Genomic DNA, 22,842 nt, shown 5'->3' with positions numbered 1-22,842 from the left:
CACAGAACACCACTAGAAATTAAGTGTGCACAAGCCTAAAAGGTAGAAAATGATGTAATTTCTAGAAAGCCCCTTAAGACCATCGTATTATGTGATTATAGTAATATTTAGATGGCACAACTAAATTCTAGAATTTTTCCTATTTATGGAAATACTCTCAACTATGTAAATATTGTAATTTTATTTAAAAATATGGTAAAACAGAAGGAAAGCCAAAAAGGTTTAATCCTAAAACTAACTTCTGAATGAGCAAGGCTTACCCATGACATGTAACATTTCTTGAGTAAATATTAAATTTGAGAATTAAAACTTTAAAGCCTAAAATCTTAGTATTTGCCCTTGTTCCTCTCCGGCTCCTACTCTCCATTTTCTGACTTCTTTGATCTTCTTTGATTTCTGCTTATCGTTTGGTTTCTCTCCTTTTTCCTCCGTTCATTAAAAAATTTTTCTTCTTTTACAAGTCAATATAGCTGTCTGTACTCCATCTCTTCCTTCACTTTTACTTCATAGCTAATTTCCAATTTTAGGCTTCTATTTTCATCTCCCATTTACTTTATTTAAAAGGAACATCAGCAAGATTGAATTTGTAAACTTCCGTTTTCAGTGGGTTCCTTCCTGCTTCATACACCCCCCACCAAAGTCTCTCTCCCAGGGGATCTAACAGCAGTCAACACCCTAATCATCGCACCCTCCAGAAACCAGCGAACCTGGGATGAACGCACGCAAGTCAAAGGCAGAAAACAAGAGCACTCTACTTCTATACATAAAAGGTCCAAGACTTGAGAAAAACCCTTGGGTGATTTTTAAAGAACTGGGCGCACGTGTTAATTACAATCATTCAAGTCCACAGGGCAGGGGAGGAGGGGGGAGGCAAAAAGGAGACCGATACAGAAAAAGACACTAAGCGAACTGTGAAAAGTCTGCTTAACCTATTCACGTAAGTTTCAACCAGAAAACCTGCTTATCTCTGTGCTTTCACTCCAAGGGGCAAGTGAGCTGATTGTTAAATTTAAGCCATTTCAAGTTTATAGCTGTATAAGTACTATTTAATATATGAAGGGGATTTTAAACTTTTTCAAAAACAACTCAAACTTATTAGGAACTCTAAACAAACTTCACATTTGAAATCTAGGTTATCGCCTTTGTAAAAAAAACAAAACAAAATATTTGTATTGTCAAATACGGCACTGCTTATGTTTCTCATGTACTTCAGTGAGGGTTAGAAGCAAATTTGTTTTTTCCTGTAGATTTGTCTGGCTGTAGCTGAAGTTATTAGAAATAATTGAACTTTTTTTGAGTTTTCCACTAAACTGTGGTAACACTACAGGTAATGGTCTGGACAGAAATTTTGGATCGCTCAAGTGCTCGATTAGTCAAAACATGTCACAGTACCTAAGTAAAGGAATTCTGGAGGGCATATAGCACCTACACTTGACACAGATGCATCCTTACCCATACAATGTCATTACAAGTGCTCTGTACCTCAATTAACCAGAATATCGCACCATCCAAGCATGACATTAAGGACAATCAATTTACTTATGCATTAATGCTATCTACATCAACTATGCTAATGGAGAAAATATTTGGAAGATTATCAGTGTTTTGTGAAGACCAGTTCCAAGGGCTACCAACGTTCTTAAGTATCCAAGGTATACTTGGACACTTAATTTGTAATCCTTGAATTCTTTCTGTTTCAAGGTCAGTATAATACGCCTTATCCCCATTTTAACATGTAGCTTTTAAAGCCACAAATTCTGCACCTTAAGACTTTTTTTAAAAAGAGTATTAGGAAGCTCTTCTAAAGCATTTTTTATTCTGATCCTAGGATTAATTTTTATTAATAATGAAGCTGTGTTTTTTCAGAAGACTATCAAAATCATCCCAAAGTTGTAAAAGTTTCTGTAACAAGCTTTCATAAAATGCAGATATGGTTTGTTAAATCCAAATATATTCTCAGTAAAAGAGAACTTTTTTCTCACTAAAACATCAGCTTTGCTCTTTAAAAGTTAAGCGTCTGCCTTCGGCTCAGGGTGTGATCCCGGCGTTATGGGATCAAGCCCCACATCACGCTCTTCCGCTATGAGCCTGCTTCTTCCTCTCCCACTCCCCCTGCTTGTGTTCCCTCTCTCGCTGGCTGTCTCTATCTCTGTCAAATAAATAAATAAAATCTTTAAAAAAAAAAGTTACATAAATTCAAATTTGGGGGAATATGATAAACTACATTTAGTATATGAGGGACAAAAACACACTAGGGAGTCTGAATATCATGAGCTGATTTATAAAACATTAGGAATAAAGCAGAATACATCTTTATAATCTGCGCCCTTACTAAACAGCCAATGAAAAATCAACTGTAAAAGCCTAATTATAAGCTGAACAAATGTGTTTTTTTAATCTTTACAGGACTGAAAGACTTTCTTTCCTTTTGAAAAACTGGAAGATTTTATGATTATGATTAATACAATTTCTAAGGGGATCATTGGTATGCCCTTACCTTATGCATATTTATGATACTGAAGATGCCCTGGGTTCGAAAATATTAAAATGTCACTGTACTAAAGAATCAACATATGGGTATTTTAATGAATAATTTAACAATTTTGCTAAAAAGATCTTCTCTATACAAAAAAAGTATAATAGCATTTTGCCAAATATACATTTACTTCATAAAATGTTTTCAATAAAGCAGTAATTGTGTTTTAAAAATCAAAAGCCCAAAGAAAGCAAGGTTTAAACTACTTAAATCTTCACATCACTGACATTCAAAATGACAAATGTCAGGCCTTATCTCTGTTAACAGATGCAAAGACCCACAGAGGTAGTAAAAAAAAAAAAATCCATGCCACAGACATTTGTGTCAGTAAAAACTGAAAATGAAGTCTAGTTTTAAAACTGGGAATCCACTACAGATAAAAGGAATCCTAAGAACTCTTCAACAACTATATTAAAAGGACAAGATCTTTACATTTATTTTCAGCTTTCTTTGATTATACATTGAAATCCCCAGAATTGGATTTGCACATCTGGAAGTTTTCCCACACCTTGTAACTTTTTTCAGTGCCATTAAATTTCTCAGGCTATATTTTGTTCACACACACACACTGGAATTTTCATGACTATATAACAACTTCTAAAGGACGCAAGTTGGGCCAGAGGGTTAAATGCATGCTTCTGCACCTCAGGGTCCTCTTCCCCCCTGCTCCAGCAGCTATCACAGGAAGCCCTTGGACTGGGAAGTAAGTAGACCTGGGTTCCACTCTGAGCAGTGCCGCTTGTTCTGGGATAAGATTCCTAACCTTTCTGAGCCTCTTTTCTTATCTATAAAATGGAAATAACCTGTAGACTCTACCTTCGTGTAGAGCACTTGAGGCACAATCTGACATATATAAGGTGTTAAGTAGAATCACTGCTTCTAAGGAACTCCAAGAGGACATTTAGAAGTCATGATCTCTTTGGTGATGGTCCCATAGAGTACTCCATACAAAAGTTAAGACTGTCTGTTTTCAGCTGGGGAGAAAAGTAGAGGACGATGGGGAAAGATATTGCAGAAGAATAAACCCAAAGATTTCAGCAAAGCCTGAGGGCATGATTCAGGTTCCGGCAATGAAGGAGGGCTATTCCCTGCGGAGAGGCGGAATGCCCTGTTCCCTCACTATGAAGCCTCTGCTCAGATCTGTTCCTTACTACCAAAGGAAGAATTAAAGTCTATATACGTTTCTTCCACTAAGCTTTGTTCACTTGCTTTTTATTTTCCTGAGGCCAGGGTAAAGACCCTGACAAAGAGATGCTACACGCAAGTTAACTTCATCAGCTACTCTACAGAATAGTTAGGGAGGTGAGTTCATTTAACACTAAACTGTGCAGAACATCTCAAATGGCTGAGAAACCAGGAGAAGGGTTTAATATGTGAGAAAGGCTGTTTACCACATGCATATTCAGAGTGTTTCTAATGAACAACTCACTCCTTGAACTTCTAGAGCAGCGCTGTGCAACAGAAATATAAAGAGCCACAAATGTGAGCCAATGATTAATTTTACACTTTCTGGTAGCCACATTTAAAAAAGTAAAAAGGTGAAGTTGATTTTATAATGTATTTTATTTAACCCAGTATACCCAAAATATCATTTCAAACTATAATCAATATAAAAATGAGTACTGAGGTCATTTATACCCTTTCTGTCCTCCTAATTTTTGAACTCTCAATTCAGACTTGCCACATTTCAAGTATTCAGTAGCCACAAGCAGTAACTGTATTGAACAGCGCAGTTCTAGAGTCATAGATACACACTAATTTTTTTATTAGTGAGTAATCTTTTAATCTTGACTTCAGCTAGTTTTAATCCCATTAAACTGAGTGGAAAGGCTCTCAGTTTTTTTTAAAAAGGAGGGAAATTTTTAAGAATCTAAAAGAAATCTAACAGAACACTATGAATAAAATTCTTGATTATCTTAGTCATAGGACTGGGCCTCCTAACACAAAAAAGAATGGTAAATTCTAAGTTTGATTAGAGTTGCTAAGTGCCAAGACTTCTTTAGCATTACAACAATATTTTCCTCTAACTGTTCCTGAAAAAAAACACAATGCTGAAAAGTAGATGTGTTAACAGGACACGTAAGGAAAAAGAGGAACTAAGTTAACACCAACACAAAGAAATAATCTGATAAATCCAGACTGTGGGACACACTAAGACAATCAGTGATCTGATCTTTCTCAAAAAGAAAAAAAGTGGGCGACTGTTCAAGAATAAGAAAGATTAGACAGCCGTGATAACCAAAAGCAATGCATAAATAACGACTAGATTCTAGGGCATTTTGAGAAATGGGAAAATTAGAATATGGACTAGTTATTAGATGATATGACTGTTAATTTACCTAGATGGAATGGCATTAAACTTGGGTAGGAAAGAGTCCTTATTCGTAGGAGAGGCATGTTAAGTTTTTAGGGATGAAGTATTATGATGTTTGCAAATTATTTTTGAAGGTTCAGCAAAGAAAAAAGATCTAGATAAAGCAAATATGGTAAAATATTAACAGTTCTTGAATCTAGGTGACAGCTACACAGGTATCCATTATACTATTCATCCAACTTTTTTGTTTGAATATCCTCATCATACGCAAGAAAAAGGAGAGAGTTCTAGATTCAAAGGGAGACATCAGGGGCGCCTGGGTGGCACAGTTGTTAAGCGTCTGCCTTCGGCTCAGGGCGTGATCCCGGCGTTGTGGGATCAAGCCCCACATCAGGCTCCTCCGCTATGAGCCTGCTTCTTCCTCTCCCACTCCCCCTGCTTGTGTTCCCTCTCTCGCTGGCTGTCTCTACCTCTGTCATATAAATAAATAAAATCTTTAAAAAAAAAAAAAGGGGGAGACGTCATAACCCAATATGCTGTATGAACCTTGATTAAATCCTAAAAAAAAAAAAAAAAAAAAAAGCAAAAAAAGACATTTAGGGGACAAGCGAGAAAAATCAGAAAATGAAGTGCCTATTACAGGACATTAAGGAATGATCGTTAATTTCAACAACAATATTATGGTTATGTCGAATTTCCTCACTCTTGGGAGACGAGCTGCTCGCTCAGTTAGGGATGAAGTGTCATAATGTCTACAACATTCTTTGAAATGGTTTTAGGTAGCTAAAGCCAAAGTGGCAAGAAGATAACAATATTAACCTACAGGATATGTTTATTGGTCAACATTCCACTATTCTTCCAGAGTTTATGTTTAGAAAGTCATAAGAAGTTTTTAATAATTTAAAGCTAAAAATAAAAAGTGCCTATCAATATTCCATGTTTCAGACGTTCAGCAAATAGGATAAAACCACAAATCAAAACTGCCTACACTTTTCCCCATGTAGATTCTCATACTAAAAAAGGACCAGCACAGATGTAACATGTCTTTATTTCTGTGCCCTTTCTGGCACCATGCATATATAATGGATATTAAAATGGCTTTGTTTGAGACCTGCAGCATACTAAATAAAGGAAAAAGAGATGGGCCCTATTTTCAAGGGAGCTCAAAATAGCATGGTGCAAAATAGTTCAAATTCTTATTTCCCAACCCAATTTTCCATTTTAGTTTGGTTTATGAAGTTTTATTTCTAGAGATAAGCTCTCAAAAATCTGCCTAACGTAGTGTTTCTCAAAATTTAGAAAGCCATACATTCCTCCTGAAACTAACAATGTATGTTAAACTCTACTGGAATTAAAATAAAAGAATTCCTTTGATAAGCATTAACTCTCATACATCGCTAAGACAAGAATCACTGACTACCTTCCATTTATCTTACCAGTATTTCTAAAATAAAACTAAAAGATTTTTGTTATATTACAAAAAACAAAGATGCCTCTGTGGCCAGGGCCTTATTAAGTTTTCCCAAGAAATCAACTCAAGAAGGAAGCCTTAACAGTTTTCTTCTGAGGAGATCTACCCAATACCTGGCCAGTGGTGAATAACTACCTCCTATGCTATATAAGCAAACAAAATCCATCAGAAGGTACAGTGATGTTTCATATAATTTACAAAACTACCCGACGGTATTAATGTTCATTTCAGCCACTGTCACTATTGACCACTTGAACTAGTAATTAGAATATAAAAGGGCTCTGCACTCAGCACTTAAAAATCATTTACTGCTAACAATTATCCATCATATTGTCCCACAAAAGGAGAAATTTTTTCTTATTTCACCAGTACTTCCAACTAAACTAAAGTTGGAGGGTTTTTGTTTTAGTAGTGGGAGAGCTTTTGCTTTTAATGTATAAAGACAAAACAGGATTCCCCAGGGAAAGAGAGCAATAAAAACTATAGTAAGAAAAAAAATCAAATCAGAGACAAATGATTTACATAGGTGATGTAGGGCTGATTACCAACCAACAAAAAGTAATTAAGAAATGTATTCTTTAGTTTCAATTATTTCTGCCAGATCAAGTACATTCTGAGAATAAAGATAAAGTCCCATAAAATTGGGTTCTCTATTAAAAGTATAAGTTAATGACATTTCATAGCATTCTGGAGGGTGGGGGGGCGGGGGGACATGCCAGGCTGCTGAGTGTTATATGAAGGCTCAAGTTTGTTTATTTTTCAAATGGTGTAAACAACCCTCCTTTGCAAATATTATAGTTGTATCACCAGGTGTGGTAACCAAAGCTGAAGAACTATTTAACAAGAAGGGTGTCGAACCAAAGCTTTAAGTGTGCTTTCTAGAAAGAAGAAAAGATGCAAGAGGTAAACAGAGCCCCAGAGGTAACCAGGTGATTAGAAACCAATTAAGTTAAGCAATTACTGAAACTGCTTTCTCTCCTTTCGGCAAGAAAGGATCACAAGTGAGACTCTGATATAAAAATGAAATATGCTTGCATGCAAAAAGGCCAAGGCTGTTTTAGAGAAAGACTACTTTTCAGACAGCAGAACTATTACATGGTAAAATGTGCACAGGGATGTTTGATCAATGTAGACAGAGGATTAATAGTCTATTTAGTTAGAAATGCCAAAACAATGGTTTTAGACATAAACATGTTTTTATGGTTAAATTTAGTTAGTATTCATAGTGAAAGAGGGGAAAAACAGAACTACTTAAGAGTAGGGAAGAAAATCAACTAGGTGAGGGTAGGGAAGCATCACCACTAGGGCCTACTGCTTTTCAAGAGCTATTTTGTTTACTCACTACATTTTAGAGGAATACAAAACTGCATTAATGTACATCATTCAAAACTACAAAAACTCCTCTCAACTCTAATTTCAGCATGTATTACTTAAATTAATTTTTAAAAATAGAGCTAGCCTGACCCAGTTCAGACTTAATTACTTTGTGAAAAGAAAGAAAAGCTAAAGCAAACTTGGAATATTTTGGGTTAAATAATTATGCCTCAACTTTAAAAGTTCTTTCAAAACAAAACTACTCTACTACCTACCTGGTTCAAGTTTTACCCACAAAATGTGTTTTTAAAAACCTAAATGCACAAGTTACAGCAAATTAGACTGCTTATCCATTAACTATTCTTATAAACTATTCTCTTTTTAGCTCCTGACCAAGCCTGGGAACCTTACCTATAAAGACATACTGCCTTAACTAAACGATGAGTCCTGTCTATTGCTTTCAAATGCACTAACCTTCTCGAAAACACTGGATGGGGTCATCAAACAAAACCTGATGTTCTGAATGATGGTATCGGTATGTCTCCAGCGTCTTCTATCATGCCGCAGCCAAGACTGCACAGCCTCGTACAGCTCTATCTCTGGGAACCTGCTCAGATGATCATTATCCAAATAAGACATGAGCTTCTCAAAGCTCAGATAAGACAGGAAGTCAGGCCTGGACATGAGTGGCACAAAGTTGTCTAGCAGAAAGGCGTCCAACTTCTCCCTGACTCCCTCGATGTTTACACCAAAATCATCTAAGAGTCTCATAATTTCTGCACAATTTTCTAAGCAGATTTTCGCTAATAGAAAAGAGCAGCAGAACTTCACCACTTCTATAAGTTGAACATACATGGCAGCCTGAAGAATCTCATGAACAGTATTCATACTCAGTTCTATAGTTCCATAATACATAAATTGAAGGACGTGGCTGAAACCAGTAGCAGTTAGACCTTTTAAATGAATTTTGTCCTGATCTCGCTCCCTCATGTCTGCAGTAAACATAATTCTGAAGTAATCACTCTGGGTGGCCAAGAGTGCTTTATGGGCCTGGAACTGATGATCTTCAATAACCAGAGTGACATCAAGAAGCAATCCCTCCTCATACAGTGCTCTGAACCCAGCAGAGACACTGGTGTCATGGATGGAGGAACAGAATCCTTCCACGTCCCCTGCCATGAATCACCTGGAAAAAAAGGTAATCAAAGAAAACTGTGTTAATCATTTCCATGCATTCTGAAGACATTATTAACTTAAGAGCTTAAACAGTTTTTCATAATTATCTCAATTCCACTGCCTAAGTCTTAAATGTACAAGCCCTTCGGGAGAATAACAACCTAAAGGTTTGCAGGCTAATGTTTTTGGCTTCCCTACTTGGGGAAAAAAATCTATTACATATCTATCAAACAATGGCAAATTGTTAACCTACAAACAATATATGCCTAGCTCACTGATTTTACACTGTTCACCAAATGTATTTCAATATGTCCCCAAATTATCAACACAAAAAGGATTTTTCAGCCAAATGTTAAATTATGAGAAAAAGCAACGTAAAAGAAATCAAACCAAAAAGTACCACTGTTGACCTTGAAAAAAACCTAGGAACTTACCCAAAGGAAATAATCAGATAAATATGCCAAACTGTACACACAAGATTTTTCTTTCTAGACTTACTTATAATAAAAAACTGGAAAATATTCAAAAGCCCAACAACAGATTATTAAATAAATATGGTGTAGTTCTCTAATGGAGTACTATTACAACTAAAAACGATGGAAGCAATCTACCTATTCTGACAAAGGATGTTTATTAGGTATTGTTATGTGAAAAAAAAATGAAGCAGACAACTGCAGTTCACGCGGAGTATTTTCCAAAATTAAATACACATGTGTATGTTGAGATGAGAAAAAGTCTGGAGGAATATATACCAAAATGATATCCCTGGGTAGTAAGATTTCAAGAAACGGAGGTTTACCCCTTTTTCTTTTTACTTACCTCGTTAACCTTGTTCTAAAAAACAAAGATCACCCATTGCTTCTATATTTAAAATATAAATATATAATTTTTGAAGAGAATGAAACCATATTTTTGCATATCAGAGAAACGAAGCCAAGATAGTGGAATGATAATTAGATCTCCTAAACAGAATAAATAATTCAGTTTATTGGACTGTTTATGAAGCAAAGTAATTTTCTCCTTTTCACACAACTGCCCTCCATCCCACCTAGCCAGCCAGGCCAAGGGCCCCCTCTCCTCTGCTCTCCTCCTCACACAGCTCTGGGGCCTCCTCCCATCCCGAATTCCCTCCCTCCCGTTTCCTCTGTGCCCTGTGGAGCCTCGCTTCAGTGCAGACAAACTCCCCTGCCAGCTCCTGCTGGCCACAATCTCTACAGCCTGATTTAAATACAAACAAATATTCTTCTATAGCTTATTAAACCTACTTTCGAAGACTTCTTTTAGGTTTCTACTGTCCTTTTTCTAAAACATGGCCTTTCACTCAGATAAAAATCCACCTTCTACTGCTCCTTGTCACTGATCACATACCCACATCCCGATCAAGGACTCTTGCCCGCACATTCACGGACAACTTCGGCACCTGGCTAAGGCTCGTGTTCTCCACCTCTTCAAAGTTCACATAAGATCACTCGTACAAAACTTATGAAGTCCAATTTTCCTGGCCACCTCAACTCCTACAACCTCCCCCCATTTTAAAACTATATTCCCATACCTGCTAGATCTCACCAGTCTAAAATCGGTCCCCATCCAAAATCTAAACTGTCAACTTTTCACTCTGGCTTAACCTTCGCCCCTCTTTTCACTTGGCCTATCATTTCCAAACTTTACTTTCCGTCCTTCTCCAGCTTAGACCTTCTGGTATTACAACCAATCTCCCAGGTTCTTTCCTTTGCAATCTCCCCACTCTATTTCCAATGCCTCCTCCTTTACTTGCTGCAAGAGCGTCTCCGTGTGCGCCAGGTATGATGTTACGCATGGAGGTATGTGACTTTCGGGAATCCCCACTGTACCCTGGATTTGGCAGAGCCCTCTGATGTGGCAGTGAAAAGGCAGCTTCCACGGCCATGCTAAAAGCACTACTTCTCCACTCTTGTGAGTAGGCTATCACTGTATATTTCTACTTTGTTTCATCAATATTTTATCTGTGACACCCTATATTTAATTTCTTGACCTATTAACCCATTGATTCAGCAGTTACCCCAGTCTAAAGTCATCTTTAAAAAAAACCCTTTGTTAATGAGAAAGAAAAAAGTCTGAAAGGATAATATACCATAATGTTAAAAATGGTTATCTCAGGATGGTAGAATATCAAGCAGTTCTATTTTTTTCCCTTTTGCTAAACTGTGTTTTCTAATCTACCTGCCACAAAAGTGTACTATTGTTTTGAAAGTTCATTTTAAAAAATCTATTAAAAAAACTTTAATTGCCAAATCAAATGATTATATCTTAGTCCCTATTTCTCAGAATCCTTCTGCAGCATGACTTCTTCCCTAGGCTATCACTTGCTCAGCTTCATGACACTATTTCCCCAATTGTCTTCCTATTCCTGGGCTGCTTATTTCTCAATCTCCTCCCTGGGCTCATTTTTCTTGAATGAACACTGGTGTTTCCCAGAATTTTGTTCTCAGACCTTTTCTCTTCTCATCTAAACACTATGTCTCCTTAAATGACTTCATCTAAACCCATGGTTTCTCCTATCACGTACCTTTACCAATACCTTGACCATCTCTGTCCAAATGGTCAATGGTCCGCTAGATACTTCTGGGTGCCCCACTGGGATCTCAAAATCATCATGTCTAAAAATAGTCATAATTCTACCCTCTCCCAATCAGTTCTATCTTCCGTATTCTCCATCTTACCAAGAGGCATTCTAGGTGCTTCTTGTCCCAGTTTGTCCCTAACTTACCTTCAAGTCTTACTGATTAAACGACATGTTTACTTACCTAAGACAGCAAAGTACGCACAAGGTAAAATTATTATAAAGTTTTTAATCAGTACTCCATTAATCCAAAAGCTATACTTTCATTTTGGAAAAGCAGAACACAAGAGGGCTGTTTATCATTTGGAAAAGAGATATAAAATATTTTAGACTCTGTAAGCAATGCTTGGCAGAACAACTTTACTAATACATTCAAAATTAAATAAACTATTAAGGTTTTTACCCTGAATTATTTTTAAAGGTAAAATTAGAATTAGAGCTTAGAATTTTCCAAGTGATATGAGGCATATGTACACCACTGCATAATGGGAACAAAAGGAACTCACACAGTGTGGTATCTGAATAATCAAACATTATGGTTAATAGAGGACTACCCACATCACGCTAATGATCAATTTTCAAAATAACTGGAATTTAAAAACACAATAAATTAAACCAGATGAAATACTTGATATTTCATTATCTTTCTCAGGATCACCAATTATCACTCTGACTTGTCAAGATATTGGTCACATTTAATGGAGAGTCGGTAGTACAAGACTAGACATTAGCGTTCATATACTTGAGAGTAGACTGCTTTGTGTTTTATTAATCTGTTATTTTGATAGTGCCTAAAATACCATATATTTCGCTTACTGTCAAAATAACCCTCTCTATTCAACAGCTATCACTATCTGATAAAGTCTCAAACAGCTATTATTTACCTTCCTGAAAAAAGGTTCCATCTAAAGGAAATTTTTAAAAGGAATTACTATGCTTCAATAAGCTTAGAGGTACATTTATCTTTTTGAATTCATGTTTTCATTTTCTTTGGGTAAATACCCGGAAGTGGAATTACTGGGTCATATGGTAATTCTATTTTTAATTTTTTGCGGAACCTCCATACTGTTTTCCATAGTGGCTATACCAATCTGCAATGGCCAAGATACAGAAGCAACCCAAGTGTCTACTGACTAATGAATGGATAAATAATGTGGAGCTATATCACACACACACACACACACACACACACACACACACACACACACACGTCAGAATATTACTCAGCCATAAAAAAGAAAAAAAGAATGAAATCTTGCCATTTGCAACAAGAAGGATGGACCTAGAGGGTATAATGCTAAGTAAAGTTAAGTCAAAGAAAGACAAATACCATATGATTTCACTCATATGCAGAATTTTAAAAACAAATGAACAAGGAAAAAAGGAGACAACAGACTCTTAAATACAGAGAACAAACTGGTGGCTGCCAGAGGGGAAGTTGGGGGGGGGATGGGTGAAATAAAGAGGATTAAAAGTATACTTCTCTTGATGAACACTGAGAAATGTATAAAATTGCTGAATCATTATACTGTATACCTGAAACTAATATAAGGCTGTATGTTAATTGTACTTGAATAAAAAAATTAACAGTTAAAAAAAATAAAAGGAGAAACGATTCTTTCTCAAAAGAAGCAATCTAGGTTCCTGATACTTACTATGGTAGAAACATCATAGGGCAAAGAAGGAAAAAAGAAAAAGAAAAGGAGAATGACTGGTAAACTGGGAGTCAAAAGACCCTAAAAATATAAGGACTGCACCTGTACTTCTCTGGGCACCCAGCCCACTAAGGGGGACTCCAAGCAGGCAGGCTTCCACTCTGTGATCCTGTCCGGTCACTAAGGTCAGACTCGGGTGAGAAATAGGAATCAACATGAACTCTCTCTTGTCAAGAATTTAGAAAACGGAAAAAGAGATGTGCACTGACTGCATATGACTGGAGCTGGAACATGTCAAAGAGCAGCTGTGGGCACCAACTTCTGCCTGCCATGCGGGCTGAGTATCACAGAAAGCCAGTGAACTGGGAAAGAATAAAGCTAAGACAAGAAGACAGGGAGTGCCCCCAACACCTTCATTTTCTCAGTTGCTAGGCCCAGCTCTATTCCTGCCCCTGAGTTCTAAGAGAAATCCTTCCATGCTTAGAATGAATTCCATTTTTACTACCTTAGGTGGGTTTTTTCCTTGTATTATAATCAAGGTTCCTAACTAATATAGTTTTAGGACAGAAATTGCTACACTTTAAGTTACCAAACCTTCTTGGTCTTATCTCTGCATCTGTAAAATTGAGAACATTTAACACGATGAACTCAAAATTTTTAGTCATGAAATTCTCACTTATTCTACAGAGGTATAACGCACTTACGCAGGCACGCAGACGAAATAAACTATAGTTATTTTTCAAGTCTTAGCAATGCATTTGTCAAGCTTACTTGATCTAAATTGACTTCTAAAACTAATTTGTGATAGCTGGGACATATCATTCTTTTCTACATGAAAAAGCTTGGTGCACCTATCAGTAAGACTAACAGCTTTAGAGCAGCAGCAGTATTTTACATTTTAATGGGAAGCATGTGTATAAGCAGAAAATGATCAAATACTCAGTGATTAACTGACCAACATTTAATCTCTAAATGGAAATAGTGAGTTAAAGAGTACAGGTGTGGAGTCAGGTGCCATGTATGAATTCCAGTTCTTTCTCTTACCAGCTCTGTGACTTTGGGGCAAGCTATTTACCCTCTCTGTGCTCTAAGGTCCTCATCTGTAAAAAGCAACATCAATATCAGTAGAACCTTCCTCACAGGTTGCTGTGAGGATTACATGGATTAATACACATAAAGATTTGAGAACAGTATGTGGCCCTTAAGGACACCATAATGTTAGGGCTTATTATGCCCCTTCAGTTGGTGCCACTGGAACCAATATAATAGACCTGACCCTTTAAAAGTCTGGTTGTCTCTGGAAAAACCCTACTCCTTAGCCACAGCACTTCCTTCAAACCCCAACCTGCCTTATCAGTGAAGTCTCTTAGGACCCAGGCCAACTCTAACTTGATAAAGACACTAAGGTTGATGGGTGAAATTTTTCAAGGTCATACAACTAGTTAGAAATAGAGATAAAACTAGAATCTGATTTGCAAAAAATACAAAGAAATTTGTATTCTGTTGGAAAGAACAAAACTTTTGAAATTAAGAGTGCTCACTAGTACTTACCACTGCGTGACCTGGAGAATTTCAGTTGACTTCCTGACTTCAGTTTCCATCCACACATTAGGAATTATCATCACCACCTTATTATTGAGTTGCAGTGGTAATTAAATGAATTCACTTAAATGCCTAGCCCAGAGCAAGGCACTCCACCAGAGGTCACTCAATCTTGGCTTTCATTGTCCAACTCTTGCCTCTTGCTCCTTTAAACCAAAGGAACTTGATATCCCTCAAAATCACCCTACAGATCCCACATCTCCCTAGGGTTTATCACAATGTAAGTTTATAAGAGATTAGGAGATGTACTGGTAGTCAAAACACTGGACTTCATTTTACAATGGCATTATTTTTCATTTTTTTCTCATCACACAAGTATAATTTTCTAGCTTTTATGGGCTCTTCAAGTTTTTCTGCCCTAACCAGAGTAGCTACTCTCTACATCTGTGCTGTTCAATACATAAGCCACTAGTCACAGGGCTAGGGAGCACTTGAAATGTGGCTAGTCCAAACTGACATGTGCTGTAAGTATAAAATGGATGCCAGATTTTGAAGAGTTAGTACAAAAAAGAAAGTATAAATTATCTCATAAATTTTTGTACTGATCACACGTTGAAACAATATTTTGGATACAATGGGTTAAATAAAATATATTAAAAGTAATTTCACCTGTTTTTTACTTTAAAAAAAACCGTGACTATGAGAAAATTTAAAATTACACGTGTCTTGTATTACATTCTATTGGACAGCAAAGATCTACAACATCAATGCTTAAGGCATCAAACGACCAAACTCACAAATGAACACGTGAAACAAAACCAACTTGGTTCACAATCCATACCCTGGAAGCTACAAAGAAAAGAAAAAAAAAGTGAGGCTTAAAATAAAAACACAAAACACACATACAAGCAAATAAAAAATAATAATTAGAAAAAGGAAAGTGTGATACAAAAAGAAAAATATACAAAAACTTATGCATAAGAATTCTGTAAGATTTATAGCAATTTATGGAATAAGTAAATAATCATAAAAATGAATCACTGTAAAACTAAGCTCAAATAAGAACTATAAATCAATGAGGGCTGGTGAAAAAAATCCGTTAAGGGGCTTTGAGAGAGAGATTTACTGACATACAAAATGTTCAATGTACAGAAATTCTGTATCGTCACTTTTCAATACGGATCATCAGATTAAAGGAAATCATGTTTTATAAACCCACATATGTATATGTTCTAAACTTGGCCTTCAGAATTTCAAATAGGTTTTTTTTCAAAAGTGGAACCAATTTAAATGACAAGACATACTCATACTACTAGGAAAGAAATATTGAAGAATTTATCTTGTTTCATCAACTTGGCGCTGATTAAAAAAAAGAAAGCCTCATTTTTTCTACGCATAAGAATGATTAGTATAGCGATTTCCAAAGTGTAGTCCAGGGACAAATGGGGTCCTCGTCCCCTAAAAGGACTCCACAAAGTCAAAACTATTTTCATAGTAATAATTTTAAAAGTTGTTTTTCTCACTTTCATTCTTTAGTATTGTCCAGAAGCTACACGTGTGATATGGTAACAGATTAAATGCAGAAGCTGATAAGAAGCCCATTGTCTTCCATTAAGTCAGACATTAATTAGATCTGCAAAAAGGTAAAAATCAGGTCTTCTTACCAAGTTTTGTATGCTTTTGAAAAACATTTAATTTTCATCAAAAATGCTCTTTAGATTAACATGTAATGGGTTTTTTAATATTCCAGTTTTAATTTCTATTATGGTAAATATAAACGGAAAAAACCCACATAAACGGAAGCTCTTTAGGATCTCCAGAATATGTAAGACAATAATGAGGTCTAGAGACCAAAAGGTTTCAGTACCAGTGATGGTATGATCAAGAGATCAATGACAACACACACGTATACATAAAACATACTCTTCCTACCTCTGCCCTGGAAGACTATTAGCTATTTATATCACAGAAATTTTTAATGGTTCAAACTCTCTAGTGACCAGTAAAGAAAGAAGTCTGGTGGGGGTAAAATTGGACAGCAAATTAAAGGCAAAGAAATTAAATGCTTCCTTTTCAGTTAGAAGGCTGCCATTCCGATTTGAAGGCAAAATTCTAGGCAATTAAATAGAAGATGTTTCAAAATTAACCTCCATGTTTATGCCATAAGCATTAACTTAATGTTTTCACATTCCTCCCAAAGGTCCTTAAAAATTCATACAAAATCCTAAATCATTCGGAACAAAAGCTAGATTCTCAGAGCTTGGTATACTTATTTTCAATGAAAAATTTAAATTATTTCATACTACCTTCATCCTCAAACTGTAGCTTACCAATGTTGGTGCCTAAAGAAGAAAATCCCATACTCACACACTGAAAAGAAAATGCAAGGCTTACTATGGATAAAAATAGAATTAATTTGAGTCATAAAGTTTCTCACCATTTCTGTAACTTATAAAGAAAAAAATTTAAGTTTGGCAATCTCAAAGTGGCTAACTTCTCAATCTAAAAGGCGTGATCCCAGGGTCCTGGGATCGAGCCCCACATCAGGCTCCTCTGCTGGGAGCCTGCTTCTTCCTCTCCCACTCCCCCTGCCTGTGTTCCCTCTCTCCCTGGCTGTCTCTCTGTCAAAAAAACAAAATATTTTTTAAAAAATAAATAAAAGGCAAGAAAATTTTAAAAAAGGACTCACTGTATTAGCTCTATTAGCAGTCATTTTACTCTTGGATACACTATTCAAATTGAGAAACAACTCATTTTAACATGGGAGGAAAAGCTGCATAACTTTAATTTGTTTAATACTGGAAATTCTTGTCTATCTAAATGTTTTTATAACTCAGTACCAAATTGCAAATAACCGTTTAAGCTTTTAGGAAGGCTCTGGGTTCTCCAGCCCCAGGTTGGCACTATTATCCAAATTACTTCACTTTTCAGGTATGTTTAGCATTTAATCATTCTATAATACAAGAAACCTTGCAAGAAAAAAAACTACTCCTGCTTCAATGCTATTTTTTTTCCATTAGATTTTCATTTAATGTTCCTCTGACTATTCCTCAGTACGAGCAGTAGTAGTCCAAGAGTGATGTCATGGAAAACAGCTTCCCTAGCCTTTAGAGATTGGATCCAGTGAGAATTCTAGGAAAAGCCTCTATTGGGGAATAAAACCCCAAATCTTCTAAGCTATATCCTAACAAGAAATCATCAACATTATAATGTCAACATCCTAGTTCTCTCTAAGAATTATACAAACTAAATCTTTCAGAAGGTCTTGATGTTCTGATACAGATTTACTGCAAATCTTTAAATGATGTAAAACCATTAACTAAATTCAGTGATTTTACCAGAGACAATGGAATAAATTTTCTATCTGTTGTTATTTGCTTCAATGATTCAGCCAGATGAGCTTCGAAGGCCTTATATTAAAAACAGAGTATCTGAGGAAATACCTTGCCTTTTCTAGTTTCTTCCAAAGTAAAAATTTCTAATTCCGAAAAGGCCTTCCACTTTTGGACCTGTAGCAGTACAACATATACCCACAGCAAAGAAGAACCATGAGAGCCCCTCCAACGATTCTTAAGATGGTAATAATAATTATCTCCTATTACTCTTCCCCCCTTGTTCACCCTGCCCCAGATACACTGGCCTCTTTCTCTGTTTCTTGAAAACCAACCACACACCCACCTTAAGGCTTCTACACTCGCTGTTCCCTCTGCCTGGATCACTACATCTCCAGATATATAGGGCTTCCTTCAAGTCTTTACTCCTGTGTCATCTCAGCGAGGCCTTCCCAAACCCCTATCTCTAAAAAAAAAAAAAAAAAACCAACAAAAACCAAAAAACCAAAACCAAAAAAACCTCACCCACTCCCACAACCAGAAATCCTCACTTTCCCTTTCTGCTTTATTTTTCTCTAAAGTATATTAAAATAGAGGTAACAGTCTCTTTTCCTTAATTAGTTTGCTTTTTATGGGTTTTCTTTTTTTTCAGTTTTGCTTTGACTGTTGTATCCCTCACAACCTAGAAATAACAGCACTTGGCACATAGTAAGTGCTTAATAAATATTTGTTGGATGAAGAGATAAATTTAATTTTCGTAAGCTCCATGTTCTGTAACCATCCCTGATTTAAGGATGAGAAGAATCAAAAGCTCACAGAGGTTAAGGAACTTGCCCAAGGCTATGATTCTTAAGTGGTGGAGTTGGGGTCTGCCCCACTTTAGACCCTCTATGTTTAACCAGTATCCTACAATGCTTCACCAATGACTTTCATTTCTCTTCAATAAAAAACCCCACACCAACTACAGCATTCCAGTTCAGAGGAAATATATGCTACTAAATTAATTCAATCCCTCAAACTAAATATTCATTCTTCTCCCAGTTAATGTTATTTACTCTTAAAATATTTACAAAGTGAAGGGCAAGCTGAAAACAGCCCAGCTAATTTTTGGGGCCCAAGTGAAATGAAAACTTGGGCCCTCTTGTCCAAAAGCAGGAAAAAAATGTCGTTAAAGGTACTAAAATAAAAAGCTTTCTCCTTTCTTCTGTGGTCTCTCCCGACTTCTCATGGTGTTTTTTTTATTTGTTGGTTAATGCGTTCTAAGTGAAGAAAAATTAAAAATTTAAATTAGCATGAATTTTACTGTTCACCTTTATATTGTACAATGCCAGTTTTACATGCAGATTATTACACCAACTTCAGGGCCCTTCTGATCACCCATGAAGCCAAGCCAGCCCTGGTTCCAACATTTTAGCCCCAGATAACCCAAACCAAGGCAGAGAGAAGGTCAAACCTTGAAATTCCCAATAAAGCAGTGATTTGCCAAAATTTTATCTTCAGGACAAATGATAAGTCCAATGTATAAAAGCTAACACATTAAAACAGGCTCTTCCATTTGCTAATTTAATCGTGCCCGCTTATATTATTCTGCCTTTTTACAAAACACAGAAACATACTCAAAAAAACAACTGGTATTGGGTTATAAAATAAAACATTTCAGAAAAAAGCTCAAAAAACCATTTGCTGGCTAAAAATAACAATATACTAAAAAAAATGCTTCTCTTTCACTTTTTGTGGACCATTTTTAAGCCAAACCATACTACATTTTTGATGTACCCAGTAGAAATGATTCCATACTGATCTGCTGTTACACACGTTAGTTCTGACAAATAATAAATCCAATTTCTCAAACCACAAATATTTACTCTTCTATTATTCCTCCTAAGTTAAATCAGCAATAGAATGCAAATTAACACCAATTCCCACTGAAAAACTGGTTCTAAGCACCCACTAAGTGTTGTGATGATTTAAAAAGAGAATTATATAAACACTATTACATTGTCAAAAAGTAGAAAATTTCTATACATTTCTAGATCTGTTAAGAATTACAGAAATCTGAATGCATTTGTAAGCTCTTCAAAAACAATTTTCAGATTAGTAGAGATATTCAGGCATCCTGTTCCCTAGACATGAAAAATAGCATTAAAATTAGAGTATGTATCTTAAAACCATTTTCTAAGTTACCATTAAATCAGATCAACAAAAATAAATATAAATTCGTAAAGTATATAAGACTAAACATCAAGTGTTAAATAAATATTCCAAGAAAAGGGGCATAAGCGGCCTAGAAAAATGAAAAGCAAAGCACTACAGTAACGTTAAATTTGAATTAAAGAATACCGTTATTTAAATAAGCAGTTAGCATTTCGTAGGAAGAAAGCCAAGCAACGTGACTATTATATATCTAGTCGATTCACAGCACTGCTTCGCTATTCCATACTTATTGCTTATACTTATAATACCGGAAAAAAAAAAAAAGAGGCAGCAACAGTTAGCCACTACAACATTAACCACTCTGGCAAGGGTTACTTAAAAAATTGCTTTGCATTTTTACAACACTTTACAGCTATAGGTTATTTTCACATATATGACCTCATATAGTCCTCACTACCCTGTGATGTGGCTATTACTGACTAGCTTTCATAGATAAGAAACCGAGGTTCGGTAAGCGATTTTCTCAGCGTCACCCAGTCGAACCCAGACCTTCTGATTCCACGTTTTATGCCTCGCATTTCGCATAGTTCTATTTCAGGCATAAACAGAATTTTTAAAGGGAAGGAACGGGTTAGGGAGAAAATAATCATGGTACCTGCAGCTGTGTGCTGCAAAAAATGGCTGAATTATGCTTCTTCCGTTTTTTTCCCCCTCCTTGAAAAAAATCATATTTCAAACAATTTAAGTAAACTCAAAGACAAATTAGGTCCCGGCGTCTACCAAATGTTTGACTCGGGTCTGTGCAGAAAACGCTACCGAATCCGCGCCCAGCGCGGGGCCGCGGACGAAGCCCGGGCTCCTGCAGGCCGGAGGGCCAGGGGCGGCTACGCACCTCGGGGGTCTGTCCAACCTCTAGTGGACGGCAGTCTGCATCAGGAAGAAGCGGGCCGGCGGGCCGGGCGGTGGGCGGTCGGGCGCCGGGATGGCACTCGGCAGGCTCCTCGAACCTCTACAAGGGGCCGCTCCCGGACCGGGCCGGGACGCTCCTGCGGGGGGCGAGTCTGCGCGCCTGCGGCCCCCTCGGAACCAGTCCTGGGAAAGAAGATAGCGCTGAGTCGCGAGTCGAGACAGTCGGGCTCGGCGCAAGGCGGCGCGGCGTCGGGGCCGGGCCCGGCCTTGCCAACGCCAGGGGCCTCGCGGCGCCCGGCGGGGCTCGGCCGGAGAGCCGATTCGGGGCCACGGGCGGGGAAAAGGGCTGGGGGGCCGCGGGCAGCGGCAGAAGCGCCGGCGGTAGCGGCGTCGACGACGGCGTCTCCGGGCTTCTGCCCCGAAGCGCGCCGAGCCTCAGGATCACCCACGCCGGGGGTGGAGGAAGGCGGGAAAGGGGCGGGCAAGGGGCGGAGCGTGCGGGGCCACGAGCCAGGGGCCGCTCCGGGCCGCGCGCCCCCTGCGGGCCGCGGGAGCCGCCCGGGGCCGGCCCAGGGAGGCGGGGCCCGCCGGCAGGGGGCTCCATGCGCCGTCGTCGCAACGCGGAAGCCTGGCACGCGGGTAGGGAGGTCGAAGGGTGGGAAGATGGGAGTTGGAAAGCAGGCCTTGGAGGCGCCCTCGGCCCCCATCGGCGCCTCGAGGGGGCCCGCGCGCGGCCCGCGGCCCGGAGGGTGTTTACCTTCCCCCTGGTCGAGCGCCAATGCCGCCATGTTTCAGCCAGCGCGCGTCACTTCCGGCGCCGGGGGAGCGGGAGCGGGTGTGGGAGCGGGGTGGGGGCAGGGCTGTCCCACGCCCGCGGGGCCCCACGTTCAGGCCCGCCACGCCGGCGGGCCCCACCGAGGGAATAATGCGGCCCGGCGCTGCACTGCGGGCCCTGCCCAACGCGGTTTCCCTCGTGGCGTCGCCGTCGGGGCTGGGAACGCTCGGTGGTGCTTGTCTTCTTGCAGCGATCCCGCTTAGTCTGCAAGAGCGGTGGGCTCAAGCTACTGCGGTGCGCCCACCCTCGACAAGTTGAGGATTGGGACGCCCGGAAAATGTCTTTGCATCTTGAACACCACGGTGGGGGTGGGGGAATCTGCGACGACGGGGAGGAAGCTTTGCCATAGCTACCTGTTATAAAATTGACTACATCTGCGCCAAATGACATCATTTTTGTAAGGCAATTTGCAGGGGATTATTGCGTCATAGTTCCACTTGGCTTACTACACAACAATTACACGTTTCGGAAATGCATTTCCCAGAGGTGGGAAAATTCATAGAAAACGGCGTGTCTGCACCACACAGAAATGTCGGATCTAAAAACGCTGTTCTATTTGCGTCAAAATAAGATGGCAAGAACGAATATTCAGAGAGCAGTGATTTTGGGGGTGGTTATTCTTTTTAAATAAATCGGCCGTAGAATTCCAGCTAATTATTTTAAAATAACGCCTTTTTTGATTTAAGAATATTAAAACTACACCACAGGACTGTTCTGTAAATTTGTTATTGTGAAATCTCTTTGTGAGAAGCATGTAAATGACAGAAATACACAGCTGGAGGCCAGTGGTTCTACAACTAAAATTAAGCCATCCATTGCCCATTTCTAATTCTAAACTGAGAAATTTCTCCTACCCCAACCCCCACCCCAACCCCCGCCGCCATTTTCTCTCTAGACCAATATCCTGATGAATTTACAGTGAGGTGTGTGGCTAAAAGCGATCATTATCTCTTTCTAGCAAACTTGAACATGTCATGTTTCCCAAGAGGCCAAGATAGCACACTG

General features: G+C 38.3%; 1 protein-coding gene across 3 annotated transcripts in view; it reads right to left on the bottom strand.

The window, feature by feature from the left end:
* Positions 1 to 21,813, bottom strand: part of KLHL15 (kelch like family member 15) — a 34,725-nt gene extending 12,912 nt beyond the window's left edge. For 2 of the 3 annotated variants that reach the window (XM_045787126.2, XM_087859610.1), the window contains exons 1-2: positions 20,986 to 21,436; positions 8,110 to 8,821 (exon numbers count right to left, since the gene is read on the bottom strand). In XM_045787126.2, coding sequence (XP_045643082.2) covers positions 8,110 to 8,814 — 705 coding nt within the window. In that variant the 5' untranslated portion in view covers positions 8,815 to 8,821; positions 20,986 to 21,436. Of the gene's footprint in view, positions 1 to 8,109; positions 8,822 to 20,985; positions 21,437 to 21,759 lie in introns of those variants that run through there. The other variant, XM_087859609.1, reaches the window with a different exon arrangement.
* Between the last annotated feature and the right edge of the window lie 1,029 nt (positions 21,814 to 22,842).

The sequence above is a fragment of the Ursus americanus genome, chromosome X (assembly GCF_024610735.1).
Source record: "Ursus americanus isolate L20-20 chromosome X, mUrsAme1.1.p, whole genome shotgun sequence".
NCBI classification, from domain to species: Eukaryota; Metazoa; Chordata; class Mammalia; order Carnivora; family Ursidae; genus Ursus; species Ursus americanus.
The sequence above is the reverse complement of the archived record's forward strand: the minus strand, read 5'-3'. Positions and strand labels throughout refer to the sequence as shown.